Source organism: Ranitomeya variabilis, chromosome 2 (genome assembly GCF_051348905.1).
Source record: "Ranitomeya variabilis isolate aRanVar5 chromosome 2, aRanVar5.hap1, whole genome shotgun sequence".
NCBI classification, from domain to species: domain Eukaryota; kingdom Metazoa; phylum Chordata; class Amphibia; order Anura; family Dendrobatidae; genus Ranitomeya; species Ranitomeya variabilis.
Genome location: NC_135233.1, coordinates 446,553,404 through 446,572,280, shown reverse-complemented (window position 1 = coordinate 446,572,280; position 18,877 = coordinate 446,553,404). Strand labels below are relative to the sequence as shown.

General features: G+C 47.1%; 2 protein-coding genes across 13 annotated transcripts in view; one reads left to right on the top strand and one right to left on the bottom strand.

Annotated features, from left to right (window-relative positions):
- NAV2 (neuron navigator 2) overlaps positions 1-18,877 on the top strand; it is a 547,719-nt gene that overhangs the window by 503,826 nt on the left and 25,016 nt on the right. For 7 of the 11 annotated variants that reach the window (XM_077287190.1, XM_077287189.1, XM_077287182.1 and 4 more), the window contains 8 exons: positions 5,221-5,359; positions 7,659-7,944; positions 9,006-9,684; positions 10,284-10,736; positions 11,007-11,072; positions 13,198-13,242; positions 15,044-15,204; positions 15,541-15,723. In XM_077287190.1, the coding sequence (XP_077143305.1) occupies positions 5,221-5,359; positions 7,659-7,944; positions 9,006-9,684; positions 10,284-10,736; positions 11,007-11,072; positions 13,198-13,242; positions 15,044-15,204; positions 15,541-15,723 (2,012 nt within the window). Of the gene's footprint in view, positions 1-1,440; positions 1,841-5,220; positions 5,360-7,658; positions 7,945-9,005; positions 9,685-10,283; positions 10,737-11,006; positions 11,073-13,197; positions 13,243-15,043; positions 15,205-15,540; positions 15,724-18,877 lie in introns of those variants that run through there. The other 4 variants (XM_077287193.1, XM_077287183.1, XM_077287184.1 and 1 more) reach the window with 4 other exon arrangements.
- LOC143806542 (uncharacterized) overlaps positions 16,027-18,877 on the bottom strand; it is a 264,847-nt gene continuing 261,996 nt past the window's right edge. For both annotated transcript variants that reach the window (XR_013221500.1, XM_077287202.1), the window contains one exon: positions 16,027-18,019. Coding sequence is in view for 1 of the 2 variants with exons in the window: in XM_077287202.1 (XP_077143317.1) it covers positions 17,776-18,019 (244 nt within the window). In the remaining variant the exon portion in view is untranslated. The remainder of the gene's footprint in view (positions 18,020-18,877) is intronic.

Here is an 18,877-nt window from a genome sequence, read left to right as displayed (position 1 = left end):
GATGATGAGAGTGCAGTTGCCGTCGCTCCGGATGATAAGCGTGCAGTTTCCGTCGCTCCAGATGATGAGCGTGCAGTTTCCGTCGCTCCAGATGATGAGCGTGCAGTTTCCGTCGCTCCAGATTATGAGCGTGCAGTTTCCGTCGCTCCAGATGATGAGCGTGCAGTTGTCGTCGCTCCGGATGATGAGCGTGCAGTTCTCGTCGCTCCTGATGATGAGCGTGCAGTTGCTGTCGCTCCGGATGATGAGCGTGCAGTTACTGACGCTCCGGATGATGAGCGTGCAGTTTCCGTCGCTCCAGATGATGAGCGTGCAGTTGCCGTCTCTCAGGATGATGAGAGTGCAGTTGCCGTCGCTCCGGATGATAAGCGTGCAGTTTCCGTCGCTCCAGATGATGAGCGTGCAGTTTCCGTCGCTCCAGATGATGAGCGTGCAGTTTCCGTCGCTCCAGATGATGAGCGTGCAGTTTCCGTCGCTCCAGATTATGAGCGTGCAGTTTCCGTCGCTCCGGATGATGAGCGTGCAGTTGTCGTCGCTCCGGATGATGAGCGTGCAGTTCTCGTCGCTCCTGATGATGAGCGTGCAGTTACTGACGCTCCGGATGATGAGCGTGCAGTTTCCGTCGCTCCAGATGATGAGCGTGCAGTTGCCGTCTCTCAGGATGATGAGCATGCAGTTGCCGTCGCTCCAGATGATGAGAGTGCAGTTGCCGTCGCTCCGGATGATAAGCGTGCAGTTTCCGTCGCTCCAGATGATGAGCGTGCAGTTTCCGTCGCTCCAGATGATGAGCGTGCAGTTTCCGTCGCTCCAGATTATGAGCGTGCAGTTTCCGTCGCTCCAGATGATGAGCGTGCAGTTGTCGTCGCTCCGGATGATGAGCGTGCAGTTCTCGTCGCTCCTGATGATGAGCGTGCAGTTGCTGTCGCTCCGGATGATGAGCGTGCAGTTACTGACGCTCCGGATGATGAGCGTGCAGTTTCCGTCGCTCCAGATGATGAGCGTGCAGTTGCCGTCTCTCAGGATGATGAGCATGCAGTTGCCGTCGCTCAGGATGATGAGCGTGCAGTTGCCGTCGCTCCAGATGATGAGAGTGCAGTTGCCGTCGCTCCGGATGATAAGCGTGCAGTTTCCGTCGCTCCAGATGATGAGCGTGCAGTTTCCGTCGCTCCAGATGATGAGCGTGCAGTTTCCGTCGCTCCAGATTATGAGCGTGCAGTTTCCGTCGCTCCAGATTATGAGCGTGCAGTTGTCGTCGCTCCAGATGATGAGCGTGCAGTTGTCGTCGCTCCGGATGATGAGCGTGCAGTTGCCGTCGCTCCGGATGATGAGCGTGCAGTTTCCGTCGCTCCAGATGATGAGCGTGCAGTTGTCGTCGCTCCGGATGATGAGCGTGCAGTTGCTATTGCTACACATGTCATGCACACAGGGGCTGACATTTGTGGGGTTTTTTGGCTCCCTGCAAGCTCCTATTCAGTATTTGCATAGTAAAATTCCCAGACCTGAGAGCAGTTATCTTTCTTTTTCTTTTTTTTTTTTTTTACTGCTCTGTGCCGGCTGCTGGCACTTTACTGGTTAATGACTTGTGAGATCAGGTTTCCCTGAGACTTCTGAAGTGCAAGTTTTTTTTTATTTTCCACTGGTGAGACTTCCAGTGATTGTCAGGGCTCCTACATGTGCTCCAGAGACAAAACGTTTGTTAGGCAGGAGGCTATGAGAGCACTCAGGAATCGCTGTCCTCCATGAAGGTGTCACCGGCCGCCGCTAGTAGCCAGGCTTCCATGTCCGGGATTGTCCAGGGGCGGCAGAACCGAACCATCCAATGGACGGGGAACTGCAGGAGGTGAGTGGGGCAGACAGGGGCCATCTGACATGTATAATACCGATATATCAGGATTTTCTTCGTCTTGTTCTTGGGTGGGGGTGAAGGGTCCACGGTCGCTTTTTCACAACTTGGACCTGTCAGAGTGGCGGCTTCTCCTTGCCAACTTTGTATGACCTTCATAAAAGGTGAAAAGAAACAGCTGGTAGAAAATATCAGGCAAATGAAGGTGTTAATTAATTTCTCAAAAAAACATAGCACTGCTGTATTCTGGAGTAAATTTTGTATCAGCAGAAGTTACATTGTTGCAATGTAGTAATAATATATATATAAAAATAAACGCAGAGCCCCTGTGCTTGCTGAAGGCTCCTTATCTGCTTTCTCTTTATAGAATATTGATGGAAGGGGCTGACAAACATTTTAGGGGAAGATTTAAATCCCCCATTCAGATGACAGAGCAGATTGATCCTGGCTGGAGGGGGCTCTAAGTAATTAATTTTTCACCTTAATCCTGTTAGTTCGGATTAGTATTATTCCTCCCCTCCCCCTGACTACCTCCTCTTTTTCACATCCCCCTGCAGCCATGGCAGCCTCATAGGAAGCATTGTCTTCTACAATTGCCCAAAACTAGTTCTTCCAGCTCCCTGTGTGTAATTAATAGGGTCTGGTGATTCCCAGGGCGTTCACAGGGTCCTGCTGACCGCTGGTGATCTCCCCTGATCTGGGTCAGGCAGGACTGGTTCTGGTGTGGAGGTGGATCCCGGCCGTGTGCTGAGTAATCCAGGCGTGTCTGCCCGGCTCATCTGTGTTAGTTTTAGATTCTCTACTGCTTACGTACATTTATTTTCAGTTAAAGGAGATGTCCACTTGGATATTTTTTTCTCTGATACAATAAAAAAAATATTTTATTTTGCCTGTTTGGAAGTAGAGAACATGGAGATTATGGAGATCTTATCTACATTAATGCTACAGTGTAACATCATCAGTGGAGAGTCGCAAGTACGGGCTGAATCTCAATGCTGCCCCACTTTTTCCTGCATTTGTAGGGCCACTTGGACGAGCTTTCAATGTATATTTCCTAGCAAAAACTGAGCAAATCCCATCAAGGTTAATTAGGAAACCATGTACAGAGCGTGCCTGTTATCTAACATCCTCAATAGTGATGAGCGAATAGATTGCAGAACCCTGGTCCAGCGGCCACATCAGTGTCCGGCAGGGAGCTCTGCGGACCTCCTCCTGCCTGACAGCATTCCTGGCACCTCTTTTGATTAGGTAGCATGTGTGAGTCACCCTGCATCGATGATGTTGCTCCAGACCAGCTGATCAGAAGTGGTGTCAGGGATGCCGGCACGGAAGGAGGAAGTCCACAGAGCTCTGGTCCGGTGCCCACAGATTACTGGTGTGGCCCATGGGCCACAACCTGCAAATGTATTCAACTATTCAATACTCCTCTGTATAAGATCATGAAACACTTTAAAGTCAGCTGAACCTGTGGATTTCAGCAGGATCGGCCAAACCTCTGTTTAAGGGGGGCCCTCCAGACTTGGACGATGGAGGAGAGACGGATCAGTCCCTGTGAACACTCCGACACTCGATCTTTTTCTCTCCTGCTCTAGTAGATGTATCTGGAGGGTACAGGGGGTCTTTTTTGTGTATGGTGGAGTCTAGAGAGATGGCTGATGGTGAAGGGTCATCCCACAGGTGTATTAGCCCCCTAATATAACAGGGGTGGTGGAGGAGTTCGTCAGAGACCACTCACTTCATTTACATGTAAAATGTGGTTGACGCCATTAAAAGAGAACATTTATTGCTGCATCCAGTCAGTGATGAACAAATCGATTCTGTGCTGAGGAAAAGCAATTCTAAATACTCTCCAAAATACATACATGGAAAATGGAAAACAAATTGATTGCATACTTGATTTTTTTTTTTTCCCTAGTTCACGGTTTCCAACCCGTAGCTTTCTATCAGCTGCAAAACTACAACTCCTAGCTGCTGCCACGGTATGCAGAGAATTGTAGTTGCATTGCAGCTAGAAAGGCACAAGTAGGACACTGAAGTTTGGTTCGTTTTGGCTAGAGTGTGGATGGGCTGCATTGCCCGAGATTTGCCCGTTTTGGCCCAGCTTGTCTGTGACTGTATTATTAGCTATTTTGGCCTCTGAGTCAGATCCATGTTTCTAGGTCATTTACACTGCCCACACTGGCAGCAAAACCGACAGTGCACATAGATGTGAGCATTCCAGAGAATGTAGAGTATAAACAGGGCAGTGCCCAAAATAGTGCGGCTGGAATGTGAGATTAGGGTCTGGTGGATGGGAGCGCAGGGACGGCTTTCTCTCTTCGGTTCAGTCCTTGGTGTGAGGGATCGAGGTCTGGGGATGGGAGCTAAGGAACAGCTTTCTCTCTCCGGGTCAGTCCTTTATATGAGGGACCGTGTGCGGGGTCTGGTGGAGGGGAGTGCAGGGACGGTTTTCTCTCTCCTGTTCAGTCCTTGGTATGAGGGAGCGGGGTCCGGTGGAGGGGAGTGCAGGGACGGTTTTCTCTCTCCTGTTCAGTCCTTGGTATGAGGGAGCGGGGTCTGGTGGAGGGGAGTGCAAGGACTGTTTTCTCTCTCCTGCTCAGTCCTTGGTATGAGGGAGCGGGGTCTGGGGATGGGAGCGCAGGGACAGCTTTCTCTCTCTTGTTCAGTCCATGGTATGAGGGAATGTGTGCGGCTTCTGGTGGATAGGAGCGCAGGGACGGTTTTCTCTGGTTCAGTACCAGATCTTTGGTATGAGGGAGTGTGTGCAGAGTGTGGTGGATGGGAGCGCAGGGTTGGCTTTCTCTGTTGTTCAGTCCTTGGTATGAGGGAGCGGGGTCAGGGGATGGGAGCGCAGGGACGGCTTTCTCTCTCTGTTTCAGTGCCAGATCATTGGTATGAGGGAGTGTGTGCGGAGCTTGGCGGATGGAAGCGCAGAGACAGCTTTCTCTCTCTTGTTCAGTCCTTGGTATGAGGGAGCGGGGTCAGGGGATGGGAGCGCAAGGACGGCTTTCTCTCTCCGGTTCAGTACCAGATCCTTGGTATATAGGAGCATGTGAATGGTCTTGGATCTAGTGATCACCCTGGCAGGTACAAGCAAAGACCATTCTACGTCTTTACCACAATGTGACCCTCTTTTTGTTGCTTTTTGATATCTGGAGTCATCATGAATTCTTTAAATATAATGCACTTTTGGAAGCTTACCTCCTCCATGTTTGGATACCGTGCTTGGTACCCTGTAAATAGACATTTCTTCATGACTGTAAGCTTGGTCAGTGAATTCTATTGCTTTCTGTTATCAGCCCTGGCACACTGGGCAGAAGGTTCCTGCAGCGTTCTTCAATGATTAGTCTGGTCTCATCCGATCTTGTCTCTTGCAGTTGGGATGACAGTAGTTCTGTGAGCAGCGGAATCAGCGACACCATTGACAACCTGAGCACGGACGACATTAACACCAGCTCCTCTATCAGCTCGTACGCCAACACGCCTGCGTCCTCACGGAAGAACCTGGATGTGCAGGTATGACGGTCCACAAGGGCTGCCCTCTTGTTATAAGTACATTAGGGGGATCCATAATTTCTGAAGGACTCCTTATACTACTTTAATGCAGGGCATGAACCGAATTTGCAAAATGTGTGTGTAGCGTGAAAATCCCGATTATTCCCTGACCCTCTGCTCTTGGATGATGTAGATCTTTAAGTCATTGTTCCAGGAGTTCACACTTCATCTCTAAATCCCCATTGACCCGGGCGGATAGAAATCTGTTATTTTTCTTCTCCTCCCTGTGATTTTCGTTTTCTGCTTCTCTTGGAGCCGGTTTTCAGCTTTTTTTTTGTGGATAATTTATCCTCTCGTGTCTGGGTGGATTCCTTGTGTCGCTGTGATGTGTCCTTGCACTGAAAATAAGGCAATGACCTAATAATCGGGGGAGTGAGAATCCTTACATGATCCTCTAACCCTGTCGTGGATTATTTCCACCTTGTGCCTGAACTTTATCCCTCACTCCCCATAAGGCGTAAAGCCCCTTGTCCCCCACATTTAGTATGGGTACATGTGGCATCCCTCACATCTTCCAAACTACTCCTAATCATACAGTAGTGCCCCTCAGTAGTCTGCCCTGTGCCAGACGCATTGCTGGGGCCGAGGGGCGTTCATTGCTGCCAGCCACATTGTGCTTCCCATAATTTCAGGCTGAGTCTAGATTGCGGTCTGTAGGTTGCACTTCTCTGCGGTGATGATGGTGGGTGTTTGTGTGTAAGCACGCTGGTATTTCAGGGCGGGTTTTCTTATTACAGACTGTTGTGCAAACAGATCTGGCTTCTTCTGTAATGTGTCAGGGCATCTGCTTTCATTATCAGCTAAAAACAGGCATAAATTTATAAATTACCGGTATGTAAAAACTGCGGGAACAAGGTTGTCGGATCTCTGCCTTGGGCTCAGGTGCTGTATCTTTACCAGTGATGATGAATCTGTAGGATCCAGCAAGAACTCGCGCAACTTTAGTGCGCAGAATGGGTCAGGAGCCAGGCTAACGGCCTCGTACACACTAGATGAAAGCCGTCCTCATGATGTGTATCGGGGTCTTCTGACAGATGACGGTGGGGGAACAATGATTGGGCACCTGGAAATTCAATGTTTAACACTTTTGATTTCAGTGGAAAAAGCCTCCGCTCGAGGCTTCTGGCAGCGGCTTTATCCTCTCTCCTCATTTGTATGAACGAATGGCTGAACTGTGAGTTAATATATGCGAGATATGGTTGCCCACCAAGTGGCCATACAGCTGACAACCCCATTCATTCTCACCTCACCTTTCCCTTTAAGATTATATCTGCTCCATAGAAAAAGATATCTGTCACCAGGATCTAAGTCTGCACAGACTCTCAGGTGTTGTTCTTCATAGTTACCTTGTGTTAGCTGCTCTATGTCCTGGGGGTGGATTTGTCATATTCATTGAATTATCTGTATCATAGGAGCCTGTTTATAGAATCAGCCATACAACTGACTTCCCTTAATGAGAATGTACTGGAGAATCAGTGCTGCACTGTAAAGTAATGATGTGAGAAGAATGCAGACGTGACACTTACATAGAGAAGGACACATATATACCACTGCCAGAGACCTTAATTTTTCCACTGAAGGATCGGTCTGTCTCTCAGGGGTCTGGTCCATGGGCTTTTTTGGTCACAGTACACACGGAGACCTATAATTTACAGATCTCTGATGCAGAGAGGGTACAACTCTCATCTTTTCTATGCGAGTAAGAAAAGGACCCCTCACTCATACCTAATACGATTCTCATCTCATTTTCATCCCACATGCAACCTAATAATCGCCCCTGTTCCTGATAGTCTCCCCCGCATTATAAAATCCCAGCTAATTCTCACCCCGTCCTTCGGAAATCCCACATGATTTTTATTTAACCCCACATGTTTGATTTCTAACTGATCATCTCATGCCCCCTGTCATAATATCTAGGCTTTATATTGTATATGATTTATAGATTATGCGGAGGGGTTTGCTCATTATCCCATTACACATATAGTCGTGTAATGCTTCCCATCGCCTGCGGAGGCGCTGCAGGGAAATTGAACACTTGCTGTCTGTTTCACACATCCGATCACTAGAGGTCCCAGCAGAGGGATGACCTATTATATATTTATAGTAATGAGACCCTTCCAAAAATATTGGATTGTACGAGGGGCAGTACTTTACGGTGTGAAGCCCTTCTGCACCCGATTCTCGGGCCACCGTGTATTGATTGCATTGAGTAGAGATTGTCATTGTCACTTTTGAACCAATTTCAATGTCTTCTTTAAAGACTGACACAGAAAAACACTTACAGATCGACCGTAACTCCCTCTGGTCCGGCGATGACTTGAAGAGGTCAGATGGCATCTCGGACAGCGGCATGAAGATGGAGTCTGGGTGTAAATGGAGGAAGAACCCCTCTGACCTGTCCGACGAGTCCGACAAAAGCACATCCGGAAGGAAGAACACAGTCATATCGCAAACTGGGTCGTGGAGGCGAGGAATGACTGCTCAAGTGGGGATCACAAGCCCACGCACCAAGACCACCACGGGGGCGCTGAAAACACCTGGGACTGGTAAGATGACCCAGAACCACAACACCAGAGCTTTATCATGTCATCAGCCCATTACGGAGTTCAGAATAGGGTGTGCCAATCCCTGTTCCTTAATTATTAGTTTCTTTGCTACTTAAAGGGGAGGTTCACCTATTACACAGTTATATTTTTCTGCAAGGATATTGCACATACAGCAGTCTTGTAGTATATTTAAAAAAATGTACATCATAGTTTTATATGAAAAAAAGACTTTGGTGGTTTGATCATTAGTTGCAGCCTGTTTTGAACTCCAGAGCAACATTTTTAATGCTGCAGAGCTTACAGAGGACCTGTCAGTTGTTTAAAAAAATTGATTTACCTTGTAAAAATTCCTACGCATTTCTGATTCTGTTGCTCTTTTACGTTTTTTTGCTCTGTATCATTCCATTGCAGAGAAATTCACATTTGAGGTTTTCGGAGCTCCGCATGTGAAATCTCTGCTTGCAGACCAACCGGGCATTTCTTCAGAGTTTTCTTTGGAGGGCGTGCGCCAAGCTGTGATTGACAGTCTGGAAGAGAGGGGTGAATGCACTCGGCCTCCAGAGAAGAATCTAAAAAAAAACGCCCAGTTGAACTACAAGCAGAGATTTCACATGTTGTGCTCCCAAAGCAACAAATGTGAATATCTCTGCAATGGAGTGACACAGAGCAAAACGGAAAAAAGTTGCATAATTAGGGATAGCTCAGGGATTTTTACTAGGTATTAAAAAAAAATATTTTGAAATAAGAGACAGGTCCCCTTTAAATCTTTCAACATCGTCTACTTCTTCAGTGTCTGTGTATAGCCTAATATGTAGCCTAATATGCAAATCTGCATTCTGGGAAGTGCCTGAAAAATTAAACTCCCCCTGCATAATAGGAGTTCAGCTAAGTTGTTAGAGAATTGCCTGTCTACACACTTGCTGACTGTTTCCACGGACAAGTAGTGGAATTGTAAATGCATCTCTGGCGTAAAATGCAGACTGATATCTAGTGTCATTGCTCAGTCAACTCCCCTGGATTATGAAGTATTAACTTATATTGTTTTTGTTGCCTTTTCACAGGAAAAACAGACGATGCAAAAGTATCTGAGAAAGGAAGACTGTCTCCAAAGTCAGCCCAGGTGAAACGTTCGCCGTCAGATGCGGGCCGCAGCAGCGGCGACGAGACCAAGAAATCCCTGAGCAATTCCTCACGGACAATCACTGCCAACACTAATACCTTTGGGTTTAAGAAACCGGGGAGCTCAGTGGTTGGCATGCCGATCATCACAACAAGCGGGGCAACCATCACCAGTGGCTCCGCCACCTTAGGTAAAATGCCAAAGTCTTCCGGACTCATCGGCCGGTCCTCGAACCGTAAGGCCAGTGTGGATGGATCGCACAATGATGATGGATACCTACAGCTCAGTGCCAGGACCAACCTCCAGTACCGCAGTTTACCACGTCCTAGCAAGTCACGGAGCGGAACCGGTAACCGGTCCAGCACTAGTAGCATTGACTCTAACATCAGCAGCAAGTCAGCAGGCCTCCCTGTCCCCAAACTGACCAGCAAGATGACTCTTAATAACTCTGTGTCTGGACTGATGAACCAAACCGACCGCGAGAAAGGAATTTCATCCGACAACGAGAGCATCGCCTCCGGTAACTCCATCAAAATGAACCCGGCGTCACAAGGTGTCCCGAACGGAACTCGCCAGCAAGGAACCAAATACCCTGATGTGTCGTCACCAACCCTGCGCAGGTAAGAGGTGTAGTGCAAAATGTATCATGGCATCCCCAAGAAAGTCACTGCCTTCCATGCTCCTAACTTTGTGCTGCTGTTAAGCTTGCTCCAACAACATAATGACCCCCTAATTATCTGCATTTGCCCTCTTTTACCATGACACTGCCCCTTGTCTTAACATTAACACGTGTGCAGCTTGTCCCCTCCTCCAAGAGCAGCACAATCTTTACCTGAAATACAGGAGACAAACAGAAGGGTTTTTTTGGGTTTTTTTTTAAGTTGGTCCTGTAGAAAGTCAAACAAACTTCGAGTTGCATAGTGGCAAAGAGAATATTTAACCATATATATGAGCTTCAACAAGATCTTGTAAAATGCTCTGTGCTGCTGTGGACATTTTCAGTAGGTGTATTGGCATTAATTGGCTGCATCTTTATAGATATCTTTTAAAAATTTTCTCCCTATGACGTAAGAGGGCACAAGTGTGAAAAATGAGCAAATATTTGTATTAATGTTTGCATTGATTAGTGGCAACGTGTTGTAAAAACTGGTTTCCACATAAAAAGCAAGAAATGAGAAGGCACTTAAACCTTTTGATGAATGTGTCATTCCCGTTTTAGGCTTTTTGGCGGAAAGCCGAACAAACAAGGACCCAGCACAACCTCAGAAAACATGAAAAACTCCATGATAATTTCCAACCCCCACGCCACCATGAATTCCCAGGCCCACCCAGACTCCCCCTCCGGGAGCGGTATACTGAGCAGCGGAGGTAGTAGCCCCCTGTATGGTAAAAATATGGATCTGAACCCTTCTCCGCTGGCCTCCAGCCCCGGCTCCGCTCACTCCGCACCTTCCAATAGCCTGACCTGGGGCACGAACGCCAGCAGCTCCTCTGCAGTCAGTAAGGACGGTCTGGGCTACCAGTCGGTCAGCAGCCTGCACACCAGCTGCGAGTCCATTGACATATCCCTCAGCAGTAACAACTCACCGAGCGCCATGACGGCCTCTCCACGGGACGACTCCATGTCTGGCTTTGTCAGAACCAACAGTGTGAAGACCACTATGTCCGAGAGGTGAGTGACTCCTAAATAAGGAATGTTCACATTCACTGACAGCAAGCGAGGATCTTAAAAATGATGAAAAATTACAACATAAAGCATATCAGTAAGTCGCAGAATATTTTTAATAATTATGTATTTCTACAAAGGCCATTTAACTCTTTGCTGTAGTAAGTGCAATTGCACATATCGCGCTTTTCTTTAGTTGTTTCCTTTTATTAATTTACTAATAATGTTTTTTTTTTTTGTTTTTTTCCCTCTATGATCTGTCCCCCGATTCTGTAGCCCTCTCTCCTCCCCCGGTGCTAGTCCTAAATTCAGCAGAAATACTCTCCCCCGGAAGCAGGACAGGTAACGGTGTCTGTCATGGCTGCCGTCAGCCTGAGTGTTCATCACCTGCCGCCTGCACTGTTCCTGCTCTCATCCCCGGGCCGCCATCACACTCGGAGGCCTTTTTGCTTGATTTTTTTTCTTTCTTTGTGGCATGCGGTTTCTCTGCCCCCCTGTCCCTCCGCTTGTCATCACGTCTTTTGTCTTTCGTCATTCTCGCGCTTTGTGATAAGCGTTCGTCCTCTACAAGCTTTTTTTTGTGTGTCTGCATCGTGACTTGTGTTTGGTAAAATAATCTGAATATCAGCTGACGGTGACCCAACATTGTCCCCTAAAAATCTGCAGTCATTTCATACTTTTGGTTATGTTGTCAAATGCGTCTGCGAAAGTTGGGTGACAACCAATATGGCTGCCCAGATGGGATTGTAAGGTTGTCAGACTTTGGATAGGATTAGATCAATGCAGAATTAGGCCAGAATGTCTTTTCTGGACTCTAGGAAAGTTGGATGACGACCCAATATTGGAGGCTTAATAGTGGCCATATTGGATGTCAGCCGTCCGTCCCAAAAAGTGATCAGGCTAAGATGCTGAATGTAACTACTGACAACTTGGCAGAAAAGGGGGAAATACAGATTTTTTTTTTATATATTACTTTTGAAATCGATATACGGTATATGATAGTTGATAATAAACTCGTGTTATGGCTGCAAGGATTCAGTGGGAATTTCCGTGACAATCTGGTCCTGGGTACTGGCAGTCTGTAGTCTGCATCCTACTCCTAGTCTATAGATTTCCCCAGCTGCTCAAAAATCCAGTTCAAAAGCCACCCCCGTAGATAGCCGACCGTCCTCTCCCGACTCCCCTATACACAGCAACATTCTCCTGGGCTGAGCGCTGCTGGGTTTTCTATGGGAGAGCTGCTGTCAGATTCGGGATCCTTATCTCCCCCGACATCATCTGTAAGGGGAGCATCAGGAGGCCCCCATGCACATTAGAGGCCCCGTACACATCAATCCTCAGTTGCCAGTCTAAACTAGAGAATAGATGTTTATGCTTTGCCTTACATATCCTGGAAATAAAGTAAATTAGCAATTTTTTTTAGATTTTGTTTTTTGTATGTTTTGAAATCGCATCAAATTACATGCAAAATGTAATAATTGCCTCACTGCCGGCAGTGAACTGGGGCTGGACGGAAGCCAAGTCGTGCGTCATCCTGCCTTGCAGTTAGAGAAAATCTAGGTTACATGAGGTGCGCTCCAAGATTAATTGCCCCAGGTAATTAGGCAGCTATATAATGAACGCTGCCGAGTCCCTGCATGTTCCCAGCCAGGGTGCAGCGCTTTATTCTGGAACCCAGCAACTAAGAGGTGTCTGTACCTGCCCTGCGATGTCGCCGTACACAGGGCATATAAATATGTACACCCTGATCCTCGGTGATTGGGCTCGGTGCCTTCCTTTTTCATCAGATACTACATATTGCGCTCCCACCAAGTCATGTCCTCTTCTTGTACGTGACCTCTTTGATGGCGGATCTGTCAGACGGCCACTTGTTCACTTACAATGTTGCATCCCTTAGGTGGACATTAGTCTTAGATTTGCGGATGTGTAATGGACACCAACATCAACAACGTGTCTCCTAATCACAAATGTATGGTGATTGGGGGTCCAGCTGCTGGGGAGACCCCAAAGTCCCCTGGGTGCACAAAGCGGTAGTGACGTGTGACCATACAGCAGTCGGACCCCTAGTGTTCATACACTTACCGCCGTATCCATCAGATAGGGGATAGATGCTGTTTATAAGGCAGCCCTTTTTAATTCATTCAGTTCTCACAATGCACAAACCGAACAGCCCCAAGAAAAGACAATGGACGAGTTCAGCTCTGCTACGTTTGTAGACTGATCCACAAAAAGCTGAAGGGCCTCCCTCTCGATGAGTGTCCTGTGTGTCTTCCCCTTATGGTAACCTCTCTCCTTTGTGCATCTCCGTGTCTGATCCCGCACATTGCACGCTCCTCGTGTCCACGTAATCTGCACGTCTGTGTGCACGTCTTCCGATGTGTGCGGCCGGCTCTGTCTGTCAGTCTTTCTCCCCCGCGAGCTTCTTCCTCCCTCTGAAGTCCTCTCTCCTCCTTTGACTTTGCTGCAGTGATCCTCATCTTGATAGAAACACTTTACCTAAGAAAGGATTCAGGTATCGTCTCGGTGGCGCCTGCTTTGTAGTGTTGTGCTTTCTCCATGTTGGCTGTGGGGTCTACGTGTGACCCGTTGTTACTGGTTCTTTTTGTTCCATCTTACCTTTGCTGTGCGTGTTCTGCATGATAGGACTTGACAGTGTGTCCTGTGTGGTATCATTAAAGGGAATTTGCCACCAGAACCCAGATACCTTTTAAATGGGACTAGCAATGACTGGTGACTCCAGTAATCCTTCGTAGATTGGCTAAGGCTGTGTTCACATTTCCAGTAATCACCGCTTCGAATGGATCCAGCAGCAATCTGTTGACAAAGTTGTGCAGACACAACTTTTCTGTCTATGCAGAGCAGACTACAGTCACAATCCCAGACACACAGTCTGAGCAGCATCTGTCTGCGTGTAAATCCACTGAAAGGGTATGTGCACACGTTCAGGTTTTTTGCGATAAAAACGCTATAAAAACTCATTAAAAACGCATACATTATGCATCCTATCATTTTGAATGCATTCTGCAATTTTTGTGCACATGATGCGTTTTTTTTCCACGAAAAAAAACGCATTGCGGTAAAAAAAAAAAAAGCAGCATGTTCATTAATTTTGCGGATTTTCCGCGTTTTTCCCGCTATTCTATGCATTGGGAAAAACCGCAAAAAAAACGCATGAAAAACGCAAAAAAAACGCATGCGGATTTCTGGCAGAAATGTCCGGGATTTGTCAGGAAAATTTCTGCAAGAAATCCTGACGTGTGCACATACCCAAACTCAAGTTTCAGATAAGTGTAAGACTGCAGCTGACCCCTGTATACTGCTGAGGGGGGAGGAATGGCCACAATATAAGATGCGTTTTATTATAGTCTCCTCAATAGCACGTAGGACATTGTTCACCTTGCATCACCATGTTACAGTTTATAGAAAAAGAATAGCGAGTGCAGCTCTGGAGTATAATACAGGACATAACACAGATACACAGTGACTTAGAAATGTATTTTCTATGTAAAGTGTAATATGGTTTGCTGGGTTTGCTTTGAAGAGCTTACTGGGTTGAATTTCACGGGGTTTGCCTTACAATGACCTAACCATGTAATACTACAACCAGCAGGTGGTACAGAGTCCTTCCTTTCAGGCAGAGCCGTTCGTGGTTCTCGCCTGTTCTGCCTGGAACATGTAGTTCGCCCAGTGCATGACAATAGATTTTCCTGGGTGATTTTTCTGCAGTTGCACCTGTTGTTCTTGGCTGTATTAGGCAGTGAATGGGTAGGGGGGACACATGAGGATCCTGTGATTTCAAATGAACAGAATTCCTCTGTGTCATAACTACAAGTTCCAGCATGCCCCAGCAGGCCACCTTTTCTGTGTGATTTTGCCGCCATTGCACCCCTGAATGTCAATGTAGAAATTGTGAGCAGTAACTGGTCCGATTTCGTCCTCTTTGGATACGCCGTCCATGGTGGTCAGTTACAATAGTGATGTAGCTTTTCCTCTTCTGTGCAGCCTTTTCATTATAACATCTGGTTTTAGGAAAGCTGAATACTACAAATAAGACTTATGAAGGCTGTCACCAAGAATCCAGCATGTAGGGCCGAATCACAGTGTGACTGGACAGAAGAGGCTGGGTGACGACCCTTAGAGAGGCCATATTGGTGGCTGTGTTGGTTGTCACCTTGTCCGCTTTACCCCCTACTGTAACATAATGCATTCGCTCGGAGTTTGGCTTGTAATGTGGTTATGTTTTTAGCATTTGCTGCCCCACAGCTCATGATTTCCAGAATTAATCATTTTTTTTAAATACTTGGTCCACTCAGGTACGTTCCATCTTCTCAGCTCCGAAACCAAGATGATACCAAGGAATGGCTGCGCTCTCATTCATCCAGTGGACTCCAGGACACGGCCAGTAGCTCGCCATTCTCGCCCAGCTCCAGTATAACCTCGCCCTCCGGCACCAGATTTAACTTCTCGCAGCTCGGTGAGTCTTTGTATGGACGACTGGGGAGCGACCATAGTGATGCCAAATGTATCAATGAATGGTCTACAGAGGTGCATTCACCTAAACCCGCATCCTTTCCCATCAGTACCCCTTGTGCCCATCTAATCCATACTCTTCTTCTATGTTTTTTGCTTTCTGCTCTAGAAAAGGTCCCATTTGTTGCCCCCATCGATCACAATGCACTAATGACGAGTCATGGAATTTAATCATTTAAGAACTGTTAATTTCAGGTCTTCTCGGGCTCTAGATAATGTAATGCCATGAACTACCCTGATGATATCGCTCATTGCACGCTGTGATTTCTTTCCTTCATAGCAAGTCCTACGACTGCAGCTCACATGGGTTTGTCCAACTCCACCATGCTCCGGACGCACAGCCTGTCCAACACAGACGGCGATCACTACGGAGAGCCCCGCTACAGGAACAGCTCCATGTCTCTGGATGAGAAGACCAGAACCATGAGCCGCTCTGGATCGTTTCGTGATGGATTTGAAGAAGGTAAGAGATTATCAAAATGGTCAGTGACCACTGTACACAGTGACTGTACCAACAGAATAGTGAGTGCAGCTCTGGAGTATAATACAGGATGTAACTCAGGATCAGTAATGTAATTTATGTACACAGTGACTGCACCAGCAGAATAGTGAGTGCAGCTCTGGAGTATAATACAGGATGTAACTCAGGATCAGTAATGTAATGTATGTACACAGTGACTGCACCAGCAGAATAGTGAGTGCGGCTCTGGAGTATAATACAGGATGTAACACAGGATCAGTAATGTAATGTATGTACACAGTGACTGCACCAGCAGAATAGCGAGTGCAGCTCTGGAGTATAATACAGGATGTAACTCAGGATCAGTACAGGATCAGTAATGTAATGTATGTACACAGTGACTGCACCAGCAGAATAGTGAGTGCAGCTCTGGAGTATAATACAGGATGTAACTCAGGATCAGTACAGGATCAGTAATGTAATGTATGTACACAGTGACTGCACCAGCAGAATAGTGAGTGCAGCTCTGGAGTATAATACAGGATGTACCTCAGGGTCAGTACAGGATCAGTAATGTATGTACACAGTGACTGCACCAGCGCCTGGGAATGAACCTCACCAGTGTCTACCCCCCAATGTGACGCACCTGTCCTTGTGTTTTATATGTGCTGCAGGGCAAATACCTAAAGATTTCCACGTAGACTTCTGCAGGGTATTACTTTCTGATAAGAGATGATATTTCGTGTTGAGACGACGCCCTGTGTTGTGTATAATGTGACACTGGTGGGAAATCTCAATATTCCCATGAATGTGGGTGTTCTCCCTGCTCTCCCAGACTCCTGATCGTGCATTGGCATATCCCCACCCCATAGTGTTTAATGGCTTCATTATGCAGATTTACCATTTAAGAGTCTAATCTGGTGGTGTCATTAGAAGGGTCATTCAGCTTTTCCTGGGAAAAGACACGACTAAGCCCAGATAATTTATCGTACACATCGTGTGACTGTGGTTTCCATCTAATCTGTTACTAGCCGGCAGCAGGGAAGCTATAGGGTTACATGTCATCTGCACTGGTTGTGTGAAGCTTTTACTCTATATGTGATAACGTTTCCTTGATTTGAACCCTCAATGTTAAAATGACAGACAGCCCCCTGGATTGTGATACTAGATACTACAGTACCTGGGAAAATGTCACCCGAGTAATGCCATAGGCATCCTGACCATCTGCTGCAGTCCGTCTCCTCCACATCTGCATCGACCTAGCTGGTCGTATTTGTACCCTAGAGATGAGAATCGCCAGGTGTTGCTGAATTGCTTATATATGTGGTTTTATGGAAGGTTTACTACTTAGCTTTCTACAGATCCTGAATGCATGTGCTGTGTGGCGGGGGGCTGCGGGATACAGTGCGTGGCTAGGGCTCTGTGTACTGTGTGTGGCGGGGGGCTGCGGGATACAGCGCGTGGCGGGGGTACTGTGTGTGGCAGTCGTCCGTGGTGCCCCCACCTCACCACCCAGTATCCAGTTAGCATTTGTTTCCATCCCATAGTCTGCTGTCTGGAGGGAGGGCGGCCGTGTGGCTGCCCGGGGGGACGGGACGGCTTACCGATGTCACAGGCTCATTGTTGTGGACTGAACTTGAAGACAAACAGATATGACCGTTCTGGTGTGAGACGACGAGCTCCTCCACTGGCGGAGACAACACATTGCCTATAGTTTAGCAAGAGATCAGCGGCGCCTGAACCAGAATGATGTCTGTGACTGATAGCCTCAGTAAAGAAGTTCAGGATTTAAAGAACCTGAGTGTTTAGTTTCTGTCCTTGCAGTTACAAAATTAATTTGTCATTTACATACTTCATTCTAAGTGTGTGATTAACCCTCCGTCAGGGGCAATATGTTTCATAACGAGTTTAGGGGCATTGCGCCTGTCCGGCACAGAGTAGAAAATTGGCTATATTTTACTTTTTTTTAAATGGCAATGCTCTAAAAGTGATCAGTTACCTTAATAGGAATGTAATAAATGAGAATACACATAATCAGGTGGAAAAAAAAAATGTTTAATAACCAGAAAAGTAATATGTTTGTATGTCTTGAGCATCCTCCTCACTCTCTCCATCTTGATCTGTATCAGACACATCTGGACATTCTTCCACATCATCTTCTGAATCAATGTCACTTTCCTCCCCTAAATCTTCTAGCTGTATGGGGTCTGTCTCATCATCAATCAGTATATTTTGCACTTGCTCATCATGAAGGGCATTGGACAAGTCAAATATTCTCCTCGCCATTTCAGAAGAAAAGCTGAAGCAACAGAGAGAATGTGTTAGGGCGCAATGTGCCTGAGAAGCACACTCTTATTTCTAACAAAACCTTCTATGACAAATCCACAAATTTAGCACAAGCTATTCATAAAACAAGCTAAAAAAACTATTGGGATGAATAAAAACAGCAAATTCTAACCGTCAAAGGTGTGACGCATTCAGGGGCAATGAGCCGGAGAAGCCAAAACACTGATATCTGATCTCCTGCAGCACAAGAGGCTTCTCAGGTTTCACACAGCCTTTAAAGGGAACCTGTCACCCCCCCCCCAGTCGTTTCAAACTAAAAGAGCCACCTTGTGCAGCAGTAATGCTGCATTCTGACAAGGTGGCTCTTTTAGTTCTGGGTGCTGTAACTTGAGAAATAATCAGTTTTATAATTTGTCTGAAATACCTGCTCCTCAGTCAAGTGGGCCGGCGTTTCCCCCCTGCTTCAGACAGCACACAGCTGTCACTCACATCTTCTTGGCTCCGGGCGCCGCCTCCTCCTCATCGCTGTTTTCAAAAGTAGCCGGCACCTGCGCTCTTATCCCCTGCCTGGTGCAGGTGCAGTGAACGCTGCCCGTCTTTCCTCATATGCAGTCCAACTGACTGCGCCTGCGCGGCCGCCCTGCTTGTGATTCCCAGCCCCGCAGTGACTTATGATTTATTCACATTGCGGGGCTGGGATTCACAGGCAGGGTGGCCGTGCAGGCGCAGTCAGCTGGGCTGCATATGAGGAAAGACGGGCAGCCTCACTGCGCCTGCACCAGGCAGGGGATAAGAGCGCAGGCGCCGGCTACTTTTGAAAACAGCGGTGAGGAGGCGGCGGCGCCAAGAAGATGTGAGTGACAGCTGTGTG